Source organism: Zalophus californianus, chromosome 7 (genome assembly GCF_009762305.2).
Source record: "Zalophus californianus isolate mZalCal1 chromosome 7, mZalCal1.pri.v2, whole genome shotgun sequence".
In the NCBI taxonomy this organism is placed as follows: Eukaryota; Metazoa; Chordata; class Mammalia; order Carnivora; family Otariidae; genus Zalophus; species Zalophus californianus.
The window spans coordinates 83,489,561-83,507,085 of record NC_045601.1 but is presented as its reverse complement, the minus strand read 5'-3'; the positions used below and the strand labels follow the sequence as shown (position 1 = coordinate 83,507,085).

General features: G+C 39.3%; 1 protein-coding gene across 3 annotated transcripts in view; it reads left to right on the top strand.

Annotated features, from left to right (window-relative positions):
• KCNQ5 (potassium voltage-gated channel subfamily Q member 5) overlaps positions 1 to 17,525 on the top strand; it is a 498,060-nt gene that overhangs the window by 361,051 nt on the left and 119,484 nt on the right. For all 3 annotated transcript variants that reach the window (XM_027603133.2, XM_027603132.2, XM_027603134.2), the window contains one exon: positions 4,972 to 5,098. In XM_027603133.2, coding sequence (XP_027458934.1) covers positions 4,972 to 5,098 — 127 coding nt within the window. The remainder of the gene's footprint in view (positions 1 to 4,971; positions 5,099 to 17,525) is intronic.

The window sequence follows — 17,525 nt, the reverse complement described above, 5'->3', positions numbered from 1 at the left end:
GCTTGACTAACCATTCACATGGTGTGGACATCTGAACTGTTTTCAGGTTTGGGTCATTACGAATAAATCCACTGTGAACATTCATGTACCAGTTTTTGTATAAACATAAGTTTTTTATTTCTCTGGCACGAATGCCCAAGAGTACAGTTGCTGAGTCTTATAGTAACTACATGTTTAATTTTATAGGAAACTATCAAATTGTTTTCTTCTAGAAACAATTTGTACTGTACCAGTAATGCATGAGTGATCCAGTTTCTCTGCATTCTCCCCGCCATTTTGTGTGGATACAATTTTTTATTTTTGCCATTCTGATAGGTGTGCAGTGTTATCTCACGTGGTTTTAATTTGTGTTTCCCATATGGCTAATGATGTTGAATATCTTTTCACATGCTTGCTTATTCATCAGCTCAGGTCATGATGTCAAGGTCCTGAAATGGAGCCCCACATGGGGCTCTGTGCTCAGCAGGGAGTCTGCTTCAGATTCTCTCTCCTTGTCCCTCCCCCTCTGTGTCTCCCCCCACTCGCATGCACACACACACTCTCTCTCTTTCTCTAAAATAAAGCAAGGAAGCCAGCAATTAAGCTTGCTGGGATTTTGATAAAAATTTCATTAACCTATAGATCAGCTTATACAAAGTTGATATCTTCATTATGTTGAGTCTTCTAATTCATGAACATGGTATTTCCACTTATTTAGGTCTTTTCTGATTTCTGTCATCAAAAGTTTGTAATTTCCAGCATGCATATCCTCTACCTGTTTTATTAAGTGCATAGCTAAATATTTTATTTTCTTTGGAATGGTTATAAATAATATTGTGCTTTTAATTTTGGTTTCCACATCCTCATTGTTAGTATACAGAAATATGATTGATTTTTGTATGTTGATCTTAAATCTTGCAACCCTACTGAACTCACTTATTAGTTCTAAGCATTTTTTTTTTTTTGAAGATGCCTTGCAATTTTCTCTGGAGACAATCATGTCATCTGCAAATAGAGACTGTTTTATGTCTGTCTTTCCAATGTGTATGCCTTTTATTTCTTTTACTTACCTTACTGCAGTGACTGTATTATTTAACTATGTTGAATAAGAGAGATGAAACTAACATCTTGCCTTGTTCTTGATTTTAGGGGAAAGCATTCAGTCTTCCACCATTAAGTATGACATTAGCTGTAGGTTTTTTTGTAGATGCTCTTTATCAAATTGAGATAATAAACCTTTATTCCTAACTTGCTGAGAGTTTTTACCAGGAGTGGGAAAACTGGATATTCACATGCAGAAGAATGAAATTGGACCCTTTTCTCACACCATACATAAAAATCAACTCAAAATTAATGAAGACTTAAATGTAAGGCCTGAAACTATAAAACTGCTAGAAGAAAACATAGAAAAAGAGCTTCTTGACATTGGTCTGTGCAATGACTTTTCGGACACTACCCTCAAATCGCAGACAACAAAAGCAAAAATAGGTAGGATTGCATCAAACTAAAAAGCTTTTGTATAGCAAAGGAAATCATCAATAGAGTGCAGAGATAGCCTCCAGAATGGGAGGAAACATTTGCACACCAAACATCTGATAAGGAGTTAATATCCAAATATATAAGGAACTTCCATAACTGGATAGGAAAAAACAAAAACAAAAAAAAACACCCAAAACCCCAAATAACCTGATCTAAAAAATGGGCAATGGACCTGAATAGATATTTCTCAAAAGAAAACATGAAAATGGCCAAGAGGTATATGAAAAGGCATTCGACATCACTAATTGTCTGGGAAATGCTGATGATTAAAACCACAATGAGCTATTACTTAACAGCTGTAAGAACGGCTATTATCAAATAGACAAAAGATAGCAAGTATTGGCAAAGATGGGGAGAAAATGGAACCCTATACCTTGTTGGTGGGAATGTAAATTGGTGCAGCCACTATGGGAAAAACAGTATGGAGGGTCCTCCAAAAATTAAATATAGAACTACCATATGATCCAGCAAGCCCACTTCTGGGCATATATATATATATATATTCAGAGGAAATGAAGTCAGGATCTTGAAGAGATACCTGCATTCCCATATTCATTGCAGCATTATTCACAATAGCCATGATATGGAAACAATCTAAGTGTCCATCAGTGGACAGATGGATAAAGGAAATGTGGTACATACATATACGATGGAATATTATTCAGCCTTTAAAAAAAAAGAAACCCTACCTCTTGCAATAACATGGATGAACTTGGAGGATATCATGCTAAGTAAAGTAAATCACACACAGAAAGACAAATACTGTGTCATCTCACTTATATGTGGAATCTAGGAAAGTCAAACTCATAAAAGAAGAGAGTAGAATGGTGATTGCCAGGAACTGGAGGGATGGGGGAAAGGGGAGATGTTGGTCAAAGGATACAAAGTTTTAGTCATGCGAGATGAATAAGTTCTAGAGATCTAATACACGGCATGGTGACGAATCTATTCCTTACCTGTCAGATTTGGGGTGCTCTCCCTTCTCTGACTCCGTGGCATTGTGTTCCTTATAACTGAAATAAAGTGGACATTTTAGGAACCAATAGACAGAATTTGGTCAAAGTGGTTTTCATACTTTTGTTCCCTATCACATCCCCCACAGCCTGCAGCTCCAGGCCTGAACGAAATGTCCCATAGTCATCTGCTGAGTTCTCATCTCCATTGCTGCTTACCCAAGGATTAGAAATTTTATCCCTTAGGCACGCCTGGGTGGCTCAGTTGGTTAAGTGTCCAACTCTTGGTTTCTGCTGAGGTCATGATCTCAGGGTCGTGATCTCAAGGTGGTGCGACCAATTCTGCAGCAGGCTCCACGCTCAGCAAGGGAGTCTGCTTGAGATTCTCTCCTGCTCCCCTTGCCCCTCGCCCTGCTTGTGCGTGCACACTGTCTCTTTCTCAAATAAATAAATAAATCTTTAAAAAATTGTTTTAGCCTTTGTAGAGAACACCAAGTAATGTTCTAGTAAGGAGAGAATTCTGACCCTAGTATACTTCCCCCAAGGCAGAAATTGTGACCCTGTGGTAAAATCCAATTACAACTTCCTCTTGCTTTATTTGGAAATGAAGGATATTTCCCCCTAATGCTTAAGGAAAAAATAAGGCAGCAAGCAATATTCCTGAGCAAGGGGCCCCGAGTAAAGAATTTGTAGGTGTAATCTATCCTGCCTCAGTGCAATATAGAAATGGTACAGTGGTGGGTGGCCTGCTTTACTTCAGAATAATGGCCATGCATCGATTGGTGTCATCTGTTCCTATGAAGAAGAAAAACCATTGTACGATGTGCCTAGTTGCTCAAGCTCTTGGGTGTCCCTTAGAATAAGACCTCTCACCAGTGGCATGCTGAACTTCTTGGCACAAGTAGGAGTTAGAGGCAGGAATAAAAAAGTGGACCTGCCATGAAACTAGATTGGACACAGGCAGCTACATGGGCATCTGAGGCCATGTTTTCTCTGTGTGGAAAGGCGTGCTGGATTGAATACAGGTGGTCTGGCAACTTTGGCCACCTTAATGAATCAATAGACTCAACTACCTAGATAGAGACTCAAAAGCAAAGCAAAGCCAAAATAAAACGAAACCCTCACATCATTAATGAGTTTATGTTGACCATAGTTTTGGTTGTCTGGGCATAAAGTCATCTTTGGGGCTTTATTCCATAGGTAGTTTTAAGTCCCTATAAGTAAGCAGCGATGACATTGGAGATTTATTTTTCATCATGAGAAATATTTGTGGGTTACTTAGTGCAAAATAACAGGATAGAATGATCTATCTCCATTGGGCTCTGCAAAAGTGCAACATATTATCACATGTACTAACTGAAGAGAGAGACATTTGCCTGAAACTTGCAACAAAAATGCCATTTTTCTAAATTTGATAACAGTTTTTATCTTGGGCTGTGGGGTAGGAGATTAGGATCTTTACTTTCTATGCTCTATATTTCTGTGATGCTTGAATGTTTTGATAAAGACCATGTATCCCTTTTATAATTAATTAATTATGATAAAAATCAATTAACACACATTGTTATGCATTATAAATGCTAAGTCGACCCTTGTTTAAAGACCAGAAAGGGAATTATTTTTTTAAAGTAAAATAAATTTCGATAAACTCAGTGCCTGTCCCTCTAAAGGGACAACAAGGTGACTATGACACGCTTGCCGCAGAGATGCTTTATTCTTACAAATTCCATTTGGTTTCTCATTCTGTGACCTGCTACTTAGTGAGCCACATGAGTTGGCCTTCCCCCAGGGTTCATTCACTGCTATTCCTAAATAATCTCAGTCATTTCGCTGGAGCAGGTGTTATATTCTGGGTATCTCTCACCAAAAGACAGCATAAGAATTAACAAGCTTCAGATCTGGAAGATTCAGGGTCTCATTTCAGGCAAAGAATCCATGTGTCACACACACAATAATTCTTTTGAAACTTCCTGTCTTATAAGAAGATTTTGACACCATAACAAAAGAACTCAGTATACTTCCACATGTTGACTTCTTTTTCTCTAAGAACAATTCTTAAGGACATAAGGATTATATCCCTTCTTGCAGCAAAAAGAAAGTCTGTTTTTTGTAAAAGTGTAAAGCTGTCTTTTCAGGGTCGCCTCCTTCGTTTCAAATACTTCACATGTTTTACCGGGTGGCTGAAGTCAGTTACACTGTATATTCCAAACAAGGCAGAGCTGTAATTCAGCCTGCACATTTAGTATTAAAACTGACTTCTAAATTCGTACAGTGTTAGGGACTTGAATAGGACTAGCATTCCATGATGGGAAATGCAGACAATGTGAGGTTCACGTGTGTCCCCAGGGTTAGTTTGCTTTGAAGAAGAGGGGATGTTAACTCGGTGCACTAACAACTGTATTTTAGATGAAGTGCCTGAGTGTCCAGAAATCCCCAGGAGCTTCTTTCTGTGGTTTGCTCCGTAATGCCTCTCTCTAAAATGTCTTATTTCATATTTTAGGAGTTCGTGATGATTGTCGTCTTTGGTTTGGAGTTCATCATTCGAATCTGGTCTGCAGGTTGCTGTTGTCGGTATAGAGGATGGCAAGGAAGACTGAGATTTGCCCGAAAGCCCTTCTGTGTTATAGGTGAATATCGAAGTCCTAGATATGGATTTATGGCACTACATCTTTTTTTCTTCTGTCTCCTCTATTGCAATATTTAATCAATATTAAAAAGATAACATTCCTGGAATATTTACTGTGGGCCAGGCACTTTTGTGTTTTAAAAGTGTCGGCTCATTTAATCCTCACCATAATATTATGAGGTAAGTATTTTTTTTTAATCCCCACTTTACAAATGAGGAAACTGAGGCAAAGAGCCGTGAAGTAAGTTTCTGAAAGTCATACATGTAGAAAGTGGTGGAGCTGGGAGTTTGAGCCAGACGGTCTGGCTCTAGAATGTCCACTTGTATCAAATTAAGTTATACTGAAATGTATGGCTCACCAGTGTCCTGAATTAGGGAAGCATTGATTTCAGTAAGTATAAAAGCCCCTTTTGGCTCGACAATATGAGCGATAGTCCTTTTAAGCTCTCGATCAACTGGAGTGTACAGCAGTGTATTAGCCCTGATAAAGCTTACCAGTCATCATGCTTCAAGAATGATTACAAGTGGGGCGCCTGGGTGGCTCAAATGGTTAAGCGTCTGCCTTCGGCTCGGGTCATGATCTCAGGGTCCTGGGATCGAGCCCCGCATCGGGCTCCCTGCTTGGCGGGGAGCCTGCTTCTCCCTCTCCCTCTACTGTTCCCCCTGCTTGTGCTCTCTCACTCTCTCTGTCAAATAAATAAATAAAATCTTTAAAAAAAAAAAAAAAAAAAGAATGATTACAAGTGTGGCTTACTTTCTGCATGGGTACCTGTAGGCGGCCCCTGAGTGAATACCACTTCCCTGCGGCTCTCTGGCTGTTGCGGCTTCAGAGGGATTCCACCCCCTGAGGACCAGCCTGAAATTATACATTTTAATGATGATGCCTTACAGCATTCCAGACTTAAGACCTGGCATCTCCCAGTAATATATTTAAAAGTCTACTGTAAAATTGAAAACCAACCCAATTATATCTCAATTTTCAAATTAATTAATTAATTTTTTAAGGAAATTGCATACCTCATAGCCCTTTACCCCTAAATATTTCAGTGTGGATTTCCTAAGAATAAGGCTATTCTTTATTAAGCCGAACATTCATACAGTGCTTCACCTAATGCGCTGATTGTATTCTAGTTGTATCAGTTGACCTAAGATTGTCCTTCACAGCACCAATGAGCTGTCCTGTCACTCTAGTGTCCTCCCATCTAGAACAGCTCCTCAGGCTTTCTTTGTCTTGTAGGACATTAACATTTTTGAAGAATATAGCCTATTTTTTAAAAATAGAATGTTCTTCTTTTGGGGAAAAAAAAAAGAAAACCCTAGATATAAAAGCTGTTGTTGTTGTTGTTGTTGTTGTTATTGTATAAAAGTTACATTTGGTTTTCTTGCTCATTTTTTCTTCCCATTTCTTTGGCAGTCATTCAAACCCAAATGTTGAAAGTTCTCGGTGAGGCTTACTTATTTCAACTACTTCCCGTCTGAGGAAGTATGTTTTTATTTATGAGCTTGTCTAGACTATCTTCATCAACAGCCGGTTTTCCGTTTCATTTGCGGTGTCAGGAATTGCCGATTAGTCTTCTTCGTTTCCTCCTTTCCCCCTGTGCCCTGTGATAATCACAGGGTGGACTTAAGAAGGACTTGGAGAAAGTGTCTGCTCATCCCTGGGCACTGTTGAGAAGAATCCTTCGTTCCATCCTTGCTGTGTAGGGTGGAGCACTGTCCTGGGGATGGGAGAAAAGGTGGGCTCCCCGCACACTCTCTGCCGCTGAGTTAATTTCAGTGTAGGCACGTTTCGAAAGGGTCACCGTTCATTCAACCAAACCTTACGGAGATGTGGCTGTGTGTGAAGCCCTGGAGCTACAGTGGTGAATCTAGTAAAATTCTGAGTTAAGCCTATCTTGAAGTACTAATGCAGTCTGTTTGTCCAGCTGCCTGTCTTCTGTAAGAATAGGTTTTAGTCCTTTTTGGAAACCACTGTGCTAGGAGGAGAGAAGGTAGTTAACTCCCAGCCTTGCAGGTTCACCCAGCCCCAAGGCATATCAGTGAAGGCATTTGATTTTTCTCTCTGGAGACTGTTTTCTCTTTTTGAATTCTCTGCTCCAGAGACACCCTGAAGGACTTTGTTAACCTCATGTAAAACTATTGCACAAGTACTTTCTGTCCTATAAGGGGCCCAAACAGAACAATTCACAAGGCAGATGGTTGGCCAAGATTCACTCAGCTTCTACAGGATGAGGTCAGTTCATGGATGACTGCAGGAATGTTCCATTCGAGATTTTAAAACCAATTAAAAATTGGCTTTGTTCTGGGGCGCCTGGGTGGCTCAGTTGGTTAAGCGACTGCCTTCGGCTGAGGTCATGAACCCAGGGTCCTGGGATCGAGCCCCGCATCGGGCTCCCTGCTCGGCGGGAAGCCTGCTTCTCCCTCTCCCACTCCCCCTGCTTGTGTTCCCTCTCTCTCTGTCTCTCTCTCTGTCAATTAAATAAATAAAATCTTTTAAAAAAAATTGGCTTTGTTCCAATTCCAGTGGCACTGCCAACGTATTTCTGGCCTCCAAGCTAAAAAGAAAGTTCTTTCCCAGAAGCCTGCTGCTTTTTGATAGCAGTTTTCAGCTATGGATACCTCCAACACACCTTAGTCCCTTAATTGTTCTCTTCCTGTCTCAGATCCTTGTAGTCTTGGTAGAATATATGGTTCCAGAAATGATGTTAGGATATCTGTAATCTTCATCACCTTTGGGCCTGTCCCGGTCCCGCTGAATTGATGTAATAGTGGAGCGTGTTCAGATGGGGCTTTTCAGTATGAAGTCAGTCAAATTTAAGCTACACAGAGGAACCAAATGTCATCTGCCTGAAGGCAGCAGGCTGTAGCAGGTGACTGTGGAAACCCATTCTAGCCTGTTTAATAGGTCCATAAAAATGATCAATACCCATGGTACAATGATAGAGTGCAATGTAAAGTGAACCCCCTAATTCCCTTCTTCAACCTAATTGTGGCAAAATGAAAAAAAAGGGAAATAGCGTGTCTCTCATCTATCTGTGAAGACTGTCCCGAATTTGCAAATGTAGCTGATCTCTCAAGGCTCCCTGTCTTTGTAAGATCTGATTACTCTGCACATGCCAAATACACACCCAAATGTTTTCAGCAATTTTGAGCATTCAGGAAAAGGATATAAAAAAGACAGTGGTAGCCTGGCTGTTCTTCGACATGGGAAATGCTCTCTGTGGGCACGTCCGTGTTGTTCTTTCCAGCTGGCTGGAAACAGACCGAAGCTACTGCACTGGTCAGGTAGCAAGCCTCATATAGAATTGGAGTCCTCCTTTGTGGACACAAGCTGCTAGAGTCCCCACGGGCTAAGTCCCCAAGACTAAAACTCCCCGCTCCTGAACTACTTCCCCTCTCTAGCCCTGCATTCTAGCCAGAACAAGGAGCATTTTAAACTACAAAATCATCATATACTTGTGTTTGGACAACTCTAACTTAAGGGGGAAAAAATTTATTCGGTTTTTTTTTAATTAGGTGCTTTCTTTCATTACTATATTGATTTATCTCTGCTTGGTTTCGGGAATTCGCTTTGAAAACTGGTAAAACTTTATCTTGAATTACAGAATTCTTCCTTATTACCTGTGAGTTCAATTTACATCTCTCCTTGAAGACTCTTTTGAAGTAACATGTCTACAGCCATGGGCAATAATCACCACATTAGCAATTTGGAGAGTCAAGTATATTTTGGGGTTGACGACCCAAGCTGCCCTTCACTTATCTGGTCTGGCTGCTTTATGATTTCTCTACATTCAAACACCAAACACTCACTGAATGACCTTAGGATCGAGAATGTGTGAAATAAACTCCAAGACTGATTTCATAGTCATTCTTTTTCTTAGCTTTCATTAATGACCTCCCTGAAAATTGCAAATAGTACCAAAGGCTGGTACGTAGATCACGATAATGAGCCCGATGTGTCAGGAAGCCAACAAATTACTTCTAACAGTGGCTTTTTTGGATTCCCTGGTGACTCTTTCTAAAGACAGATATAACAGAGCCATATTTCTCGGACTTGCAGTGTGTGTCTCAGGGAAGCAGAAAAAATCAGCCTGTTATTAATCTTGGATCTGTATTTAATGCTAAATATAAGTTGATTTCTTCTTCCCATTTTAACAGTTTTCCTTCAGTGTAATCTTTCCATAAGAGGACAAAAGAGGCAAAGCGCAGCATAGATGTTTCCCGCATGAGTTCAGCATATATGCTTTTGACATGAGATAATAGTCATTCAGGAAAATGCCAACGAGTGTATTTTTTTAATGAGAAAAAACTAACCAACTTCTGCTTTGGCTAAAACCAAATCGAAGCCCTTATTAAAACCAACCACACGGCCAAGGCCACTCTAATATATCTGTAAGTTCATCTTATTAAAAGGCACTGAAGCCACTAATGTGTTCAGAAATTATATCAGAGATTCCCTGAACTGCCACTGGCTTCTAAACTGAAGATTTGAAACATCATGTTTCCATTTCTCTGCCTTCCCCATCTTTTGTTCTAAGAGACATGGTCTTTTTTTTTTTTTTTAAGATTTTATTTATTTATTTGAGAGAGAATGAGAGACAGAGAGCATGAGAGGGAAGAGGGTCAGAGGGAGAAGCAGACTCTCCACTGAGCAGGGAGCCCGATGTGGGACTCGATCCTGGGACTCCAGGAACATGACCTGAGCCGAAGGCAGTCGCTTAACCAACTGAGCCACCCAGGCGCCCTGAGACATGCTCTTGAATCACATCATTTTCCTTATCTTCCAATCTCTCCTCTCGTTTAGTAGAAATTCTTTTCTCTCAGATGATTTTCTGAGGGTCATTTACTCTTCTGCTACCACTCTTTACTTCTAAGCATTCAGACTTCTTCAGTGCTTATAGATGCCTTCCATGTGATTGGTTGGACTATCTGAGAATGATTAAACCCCGTTGGATTAATGGATCACAGAACACTAAAGTCACTTCAGTCCTTCTAATTAATAGCTGATAATTATTGAGACTTGCTATATGCTAGGTGCTGCTCTAAGCACTCTATAAATATTGCCTTATTTAATCCTACATAGGTATTATAATATCCTATTTCATAAATGATGAAGTAAGATTGGGCTTAAGAAACTTGATCAATGGGGGCGCCTGGGTGGCTCAGTCATTAAGCGTCTGCCTTCAGCTCAGGTCATGATCCCAGGGTCCTGGGATTGAGCCCCACATCGGGCTCCCTGCTCGGCGGGAGGCCTGCTTCTCCCTCTCCCACTCCCGCTGCTTGTGTTCCTTCTCTCGCTGTCTCTCTCTCTGTCAAATAAATAAATAAAATCTTAAAAAAAAAAAGGAAACTTGTTCAATGTTAAGAATATAGTAGTTGAGGGGTGCCTGGGTGGCTCAGTTAGTTAAGCATCTGCCTTCAGCTGAGGTCATGATCCCAGGGTCCTGGGATCGAGCTTCCTAGGATTGAGCCCCGAGTCAGGCTCCCTGCTCAACGGGGAGACTGCTTCTCCCTCTCCTCCTGCTGCTCCCTCTGCTTGTGCTCTCTTGCTCACTCTCTCTCTACTCTCTCAAATAAATAAATAAAATCTCAAAGAAAAAAAAGAAATATAGTAGGTTAAAGAACCAAGATTCACCTAACTTCGTGTTCAACCATTCAATAGAATTCTGATGCTAACTACCTGGAATTAGCACACACACCCCCCCCGACAGGTGGACAGTCCCACAAGACACTCTCCCAACCCCTGACTTCAGATGCCAGGCTACACACACTTCTGCCAGGCTGACTACACATCTGGGGGTTCCCATAACCCTCCCGCACCTCAGGTTCAATAATTCACTAGAATGACTCCCAGAATTCAGGAAAGTGTTTTGCTTACTATTATCAATTTATTATAAAAGATACAACTCAAGAACAGCCAAGTGGAAGAGATGCATAGGGTAAGGTCCTTGAGGTAAAGGAAAGGCTAACATGGAGCTCTCATAACCTCTCCACGCATGCCACCCTCCCAACACCTTGGCGTGTTCACCAATCTGGAAGATCTCTGAACCCCATGGTTTAGAGATTTTCATGGAAATTCCATTACATAGACACAATTAATTAAATCATTGGCTATTGGTCATTGAATTCAGTCTCTAGGCCCTGTTCCCTTCCCCAGTGTCTGGGGGTAGGGCTGAAAGTTCCAACTCTCTAATCATGCCTTGGTCTTTCTGGTAACCAGATATCACCCTGAAGTTGTCTAGGGACCCCCAGGTACCAGTCATCTCATTAGCATAAAAAGATACTTACCACTCCAGGGATTCCAAGGGTTTTAGGAACTGTATGCCAGAAACCCAGCACAATGACCAGGTATCTGTTTCCCATTGTACCATACTACCCAACTGTAAGATTGCCCTTATTGTTTATTCACATTTTAAAATTAAATTGAAACTTAACAAACTTAAAAGAATCTGATACTTTCATGTTCATCATTAGTAATCCAAGACCTTTGAATGAGAAGCCAGACTTTACAAAATATTAATTGCAGTATCAGCCTTATATATATCAGCCTTATTATGTCAACTAAATCAGGTTATCTATTGCAGCTTTCTAACCTAAAAAGGAAATGGGGCTCTAAAATAGACTCAGTTGCCTTGTATAAGATTGCTTACTTTCTTGAGCAATGTTATCATAAAGTTCTCTGGGTATTTCCTAATTGGGGATATCTCCAGAGAAGTGATATTACTCCCAGAAATGCCTTCTACTGTTTGTTAATGTTATAAACTATAGAGAGACTTGTCTAAACAGATAATTGTTGACTTAGTACAAAACTTGAACTTATAAAGTAGCTTGATTAGCTGATATGATTTGACCATATAGACAATGCCCTTAGACAGAAATGAATAGCTAAAGATTATTTCTATAAATTTCACTAGGGCACTATGATATATTGTATTATTACTATCAAATGTTATGTAAAAATATTCATTCACAGTATACTTATTATGTGCCAAACATGATGATCTTTGGTGCAAAGACACAAAGATGAATAAGACAAGGTACCTGCCTGTGAGAGTATGGTCTCCTGTGTCCTTTGAGAAGGGCAAAACTGGTAGGAGGGAGACTAATTATGCTGATACAGAACAAAGGTGATCGAGGTAGAAGTAGTCTTGGTAAGGAGGGTATAGAATATCATGAATGATTATATAAGACAGAGAAGCAAAAGATACCCAAGGTTTTGTGCTTAATCATCCAACAAACATTTATACAACATCCACCATGTCCAAGCATGCTTCCATATGCTGGGGAAGCTGTGTTGTGCCAAGTGGGCAAGGGCCTCCTTGTAGAGCAATATTCCAGTGGATGGAGAAAAATAATATACAAACATATTTTTTAAAAACAAGGCTGTGTCAGCTAGAGATAATTGCAGTGAAAAAAATAAAGCAGAGAGATGAGGGGGGCTTCTTTAGACTAGGTGGCCCAAGAGAGTCTTTCTAAGAAGTGGACACTCAAGTTGACCTGAATATTAAAAAGGAGTCATTTTTTTTAAAGATTTTATTTATTTATTTGACAGAGAGAGAGACACAGCAAGAGAGGGAACACAAGCAGGGGGAGTGGGAGAGGGAGAAGCAGGCTTCCCACGGAGCAGGATGCCTGATGTGGGGCTCGATCCCAGGACCCTGGGATCATGACCTGAGCCGAAGGGAAATGCTTAACAACTGAGCCACCCAGGTACCCCAAAAAGGAGTCATTTATGAGATTTAGGCACAGATTTTTACAGGCCAGGGGATAGTAATTGTAAATATTCTTGTGACCCAACAGCTTATATAAGAAAGAGACATAAGGTCATTTTGGCTGGAGTTCCATGAGCAGGGCAGAGTAGTAAGAAATGGTGGAGCAACTGTCACACCCTGAGGACCATGTAAGCCATTTGAGGGCATATAATAGTTGCCTGATGCAGGACAGCTTCTTGAGATGGGCCCCTAGCAAGCGCCCAATAGCTTGCTGACAGGTCTAATGGTGAATATTTGGGTTTAAAAAAAAAAAATTGGTCAGGCAATGAAAAGTATGGCTATATAAGGCTCAGGGTTTTTTAGTACCTGTTTGAACTTCCTATCATTCTTTCCTAAATTATTACTTATTCAGAAGAATATAAATCTATTCCCTCTGACTTTTCCATTCATTGATACATATCTACCCTTAAAAACATGAAATTTCAAAATTAAAAGAAAATGTGTTATCTTCTGTGAGCATCTGGAATTAGGAGCGTGTCATGGAAAGTCGTTTACAGCCCCACTGGTAACCATCACCAATGAGCAGTTCCCAAAGGGCCTACTTACCAAAGGACTCTGCTGCATACTCTTAGTTATGATGGTTGCGATGCAGATTTATGTCATTAAAGATTATTTATTTTCTTTGAGACATTGTCCCTTTTTGCCTTTAGATGTTATCTGAAGACATGATCAATAAGAAGCATTAAACTCTCACTATGGGGTAAATTTTCAAAGTGGTGCTTGGAATTTGCCAGTATGAGTCCCATTAACTTCAGAGGAAGTCCTGCAGTTAAAACCACTGCATATGGCTTTGAAAATGTTCTACAGTACATCTTCATGGTGCTGCTTCTTTTTTTTTTTTTTTTTAATAAATACCACAGAGCGGCTCAGTGCACAGCTGATTGCAGTATTTAAGAACGTGGATAATGTACTGTGCAGTAGGAGGCTTTTAAATTTAGATTTTAAAGCTTTATTCCTATTAAGAGTCACAACAACAATATAAATGCATCTTTAATTCTTCAAAGAGTACCTTCCTATAAAGGAATTTGGAGCTCAATTAGAATATAGAACTCATAACACAGCACCGTGTTCCTCTGAGACATTGTTTATCTCCCTCCACAGACAGAAAAAACTGAGGCTCCGGGAAGTGGTGGTGCCTTGTGCTCAGCCCTTAAGTTAGCTGTGAAGCTAGGAATAGAACGCCAGCTTCCCCACAGCTCACTGCTCTAAAGCACTGCCTCTTGCAAGAGTCAAATTTAATTACACTATAATCCGTTTAATCTACATTTGGAAGAATAATGAAGGAGCAGGAAAAATGAATTCATTAACAGGTTGGTGAGAGACCACGTTATATAGATGAGCAACTTTTTTTTCAGGATCCATATTTTCAGCATATTCCAGTTGGTGTCTGATACCAGGAAAGATGAGCCTCGTTCTACTGGCCACAGTTAACAAAGGACTCCTTGATTTCTCTTACTTTGAAACATAAGTAAAGATTCCACTTGAAAATGCTGCAGAACCATCTTTTTTGTCAGAAATAAAACGTAAGGATTTTTTTTTTTTAAATAAAAAGAGAGAAAAATCGTGCATAATTCCCCTCTACGCTCCTTTTGGGTTAAAAGCAAGAACCACATTGAGTTAAACGCACAACTTACAGCCTCCCTTGAAACAAAAGGGAGTGATGAGTGAGGCTTTGCTTCATTTTTGGCTTTTGATAATTTTCCCACTAATTCACTGTGGCTGTGTCCATGCCAGTCCATCCATTGTCTATTTCCTGCATGTACATTAGAAAAGAGACAATAGTTTAAGAGCTGTATTTAGATAAGAAATCTTCCTTTGAAGCTAAAAATAGCAGGAAATTAGGAGTTGGAGTACCTGGTGTTACATGAATAGGAATAAAATTTCATGGTTTAATTGTAAATCGTGCTTACAGACAATCTCACATAACTCATAATAATCTTGACATTGGAAGAAATTATGATCCCCACTTTATATATCAAAAAACTGAAACTTAGAATAAGGGCCTTATCAAGGGTCCCACTGCATATAAGCAAAAGAATCAAAAAAGAGGGAAGAAGGGAGGAAGGAAGGAAGGAAGGAAGATTTGCTCACATCAAGTTCAGACTTCTTTCTATGACACCACATTATCTCCCTGCACAACCCCCATGTGGCATAGAAACAAATAAATAAACCATATGGTGAGGTCTGATTCCTACCCCCAAATCTCCCCACACCCCACAGGAGACATTAACTAATATGACGTCTAAAAGAAAAGAAATGCTCGTATCATAAAAGATGCAGTTCCTTCTCTCAATGGTCATCTTCCTAAGATCTGGCCTTTTTTTCAACTTTTTATTTTGAAATCACTTTAGACTTAGAAATTGCAAAAATAACACAGAGTCTCATGTACCCATGTACCCTTCACCCAGCTTCCCCCAATGATAACATCTTAACATAATATAGTGCAATTATCAAAACCAGGAAGTTGATAGTGATATATATTATTAACTAAACTGCAGGCCTTATTCTTATTTACTAATTTTTGCATTCACTCGATTTTTTATATATAGTGAAATGAAATTTTATCACATATATAAATTAATTTAACCAGCTCCACAATCAAAATACAGACTTTCCCACCCTCCTGAAGAAATTTGGGGTGTTATCCTTTGAAAGTCATTCCTTCCCTCAGTCCTAAACTCTGGGGACCACTAATCTGTTCTCCATCACTATAACTTTGTCATTTTTAGAATGTTATCTAAATGGAATCATACAATCATACATTCAGTCCTTGAAATTGGCTCTTTTTTTGTGTGTGTGCTCAGCATAGTGCTCTTGAGATCTATCCAAATCACTGTGTATATCAAGAGTTCATCTCTTTTTCTTGTTGACTAGTATTCCATTATGTGGAAGTACCACAGTTTGTCCATTTACCTGTTAAAGGTCATTTGGATTGTTTACAGATTTTGGCTATTATAAATAAAGCTGCTATGACCGTTCATGTAGAAGTTTTTGTATGAACATAAGGTTTTATTTCTCTAGGGTAAACACCCAGGAGTAGGGTTACCATATAACAGGGTTATATGGTAAGTGTATATTTAACTTTATCAGAAACTTCCAAATTGTTTTCCAGAGGATGACCATTCCTTTTAAAATATAGAAATGCCTAGACTATTTCATGACAGTAAATTACATCTATGCTGACTTAAATGGCATTTTTTATTTTCATAGAAAATATATGTTTCTGCTTTCTCTATTTTTCTATGAAAATTATTTTAATAAGCAGAAGTTTCTGAAATTCATATTTAACCACGTGGTCAAGAAACAAATGAAAATATAGCACATTAAGGAGGAGTTCTTCATGCTCTGACAAATGAATGTAAATTTAATGTTTATGTAGATGAAGTGTTGAGAGCGCAATTAATATAAAAAGCCAATACTGTACAAATTCCTGAAATACCATTATTTAAAGCTAACTTTACTTTATAGAAAGTCCTTATCCAAGTAAACTTTACTGAGACCAATACTAGTTATACCTTGCCTGCTAAAGAATGCATAAAATCACATTGCAACCTCAAAGGATGATTCCCACAGAATAAAATGTTTAAAATTGCCACCAAGGCCCCAAAAGTGCTTTGTAACAAGTTGGACCCCATATTCATGGTCCTAATGTGATCTAAAAAAGAAGTCATTTGTCCTTCCTAATCCCAAACCTTTCAAAAATCCCCCTATTCTTATCTCTAAGACTCTACCTTTCCTCCCAAACTCTGCTTAATGTCTCCCAGTGGATCTTCCATCATAACTAAGAGGAAAGTCAAAAGCTAGTAACAATCTCATGTGGCCAGATTCATGAATTTCAACTTCATCCTCACTCTGGTCATAAGCAATGTTGGAACAACTAATTACTCATTGGGAAGAAGATCAGGTTGGATCTATATTTATCTCATCATATCCCAAGATAAACTACAAATAGGTCAATGATTTAAATTAAGTGAGACCCAAAACATACTGGATGCAGAAATGGGTAAATTCTCTTCTAACCTTGGAACCAAGAAGGCTTTCTAACTATAACTAAAAATAAAGAAGCCATAGAAGAAAATGATGATAAATTTAGGCTACATGATAATTACAAATTGATAAAATCAGGCTATATAAGATCAAAGAACACTGCATGATAAAATAAAAGAAAACAAACAAACAAAGAGAATCAAAAGACAAATGTGGGAAAATATTTACAACTTCTATCAGAGACAGTTAATCATCCTAAACTATAAAGATACTACTGAAATCCAGAAGAAAAGCCCAACAAACCAGTGGAAAATAAAAGATAGGGAATGAACATGAACAGACAGTTCACAGAAACATACTCAATCTTACTCATAAAAAAGAAATACAAATGGGGACACACCTGGGTGGCTCAGTCGGTTAAGCATCTGCCTTCGGCTCAGGTCACGATCCCAGGGTCCTGGGATCGAGTCCTGCATCAAGCTCCTTGCTCAGCGGGGAGCCTGCTTTTCCCTTTCCCTCTGCCTGCCACTCCCCCTGCTTGTGCTCTGTCACTCTGTCTCTCTGTCTCTCTGTCTCTCTCTGACAAAATAAATAAAATCTTAAAAAAAAGAAATACAAATGATAACATTTTCTCGCCTATCAGGTGAGCAAAAATCCAAAATCTGGCCA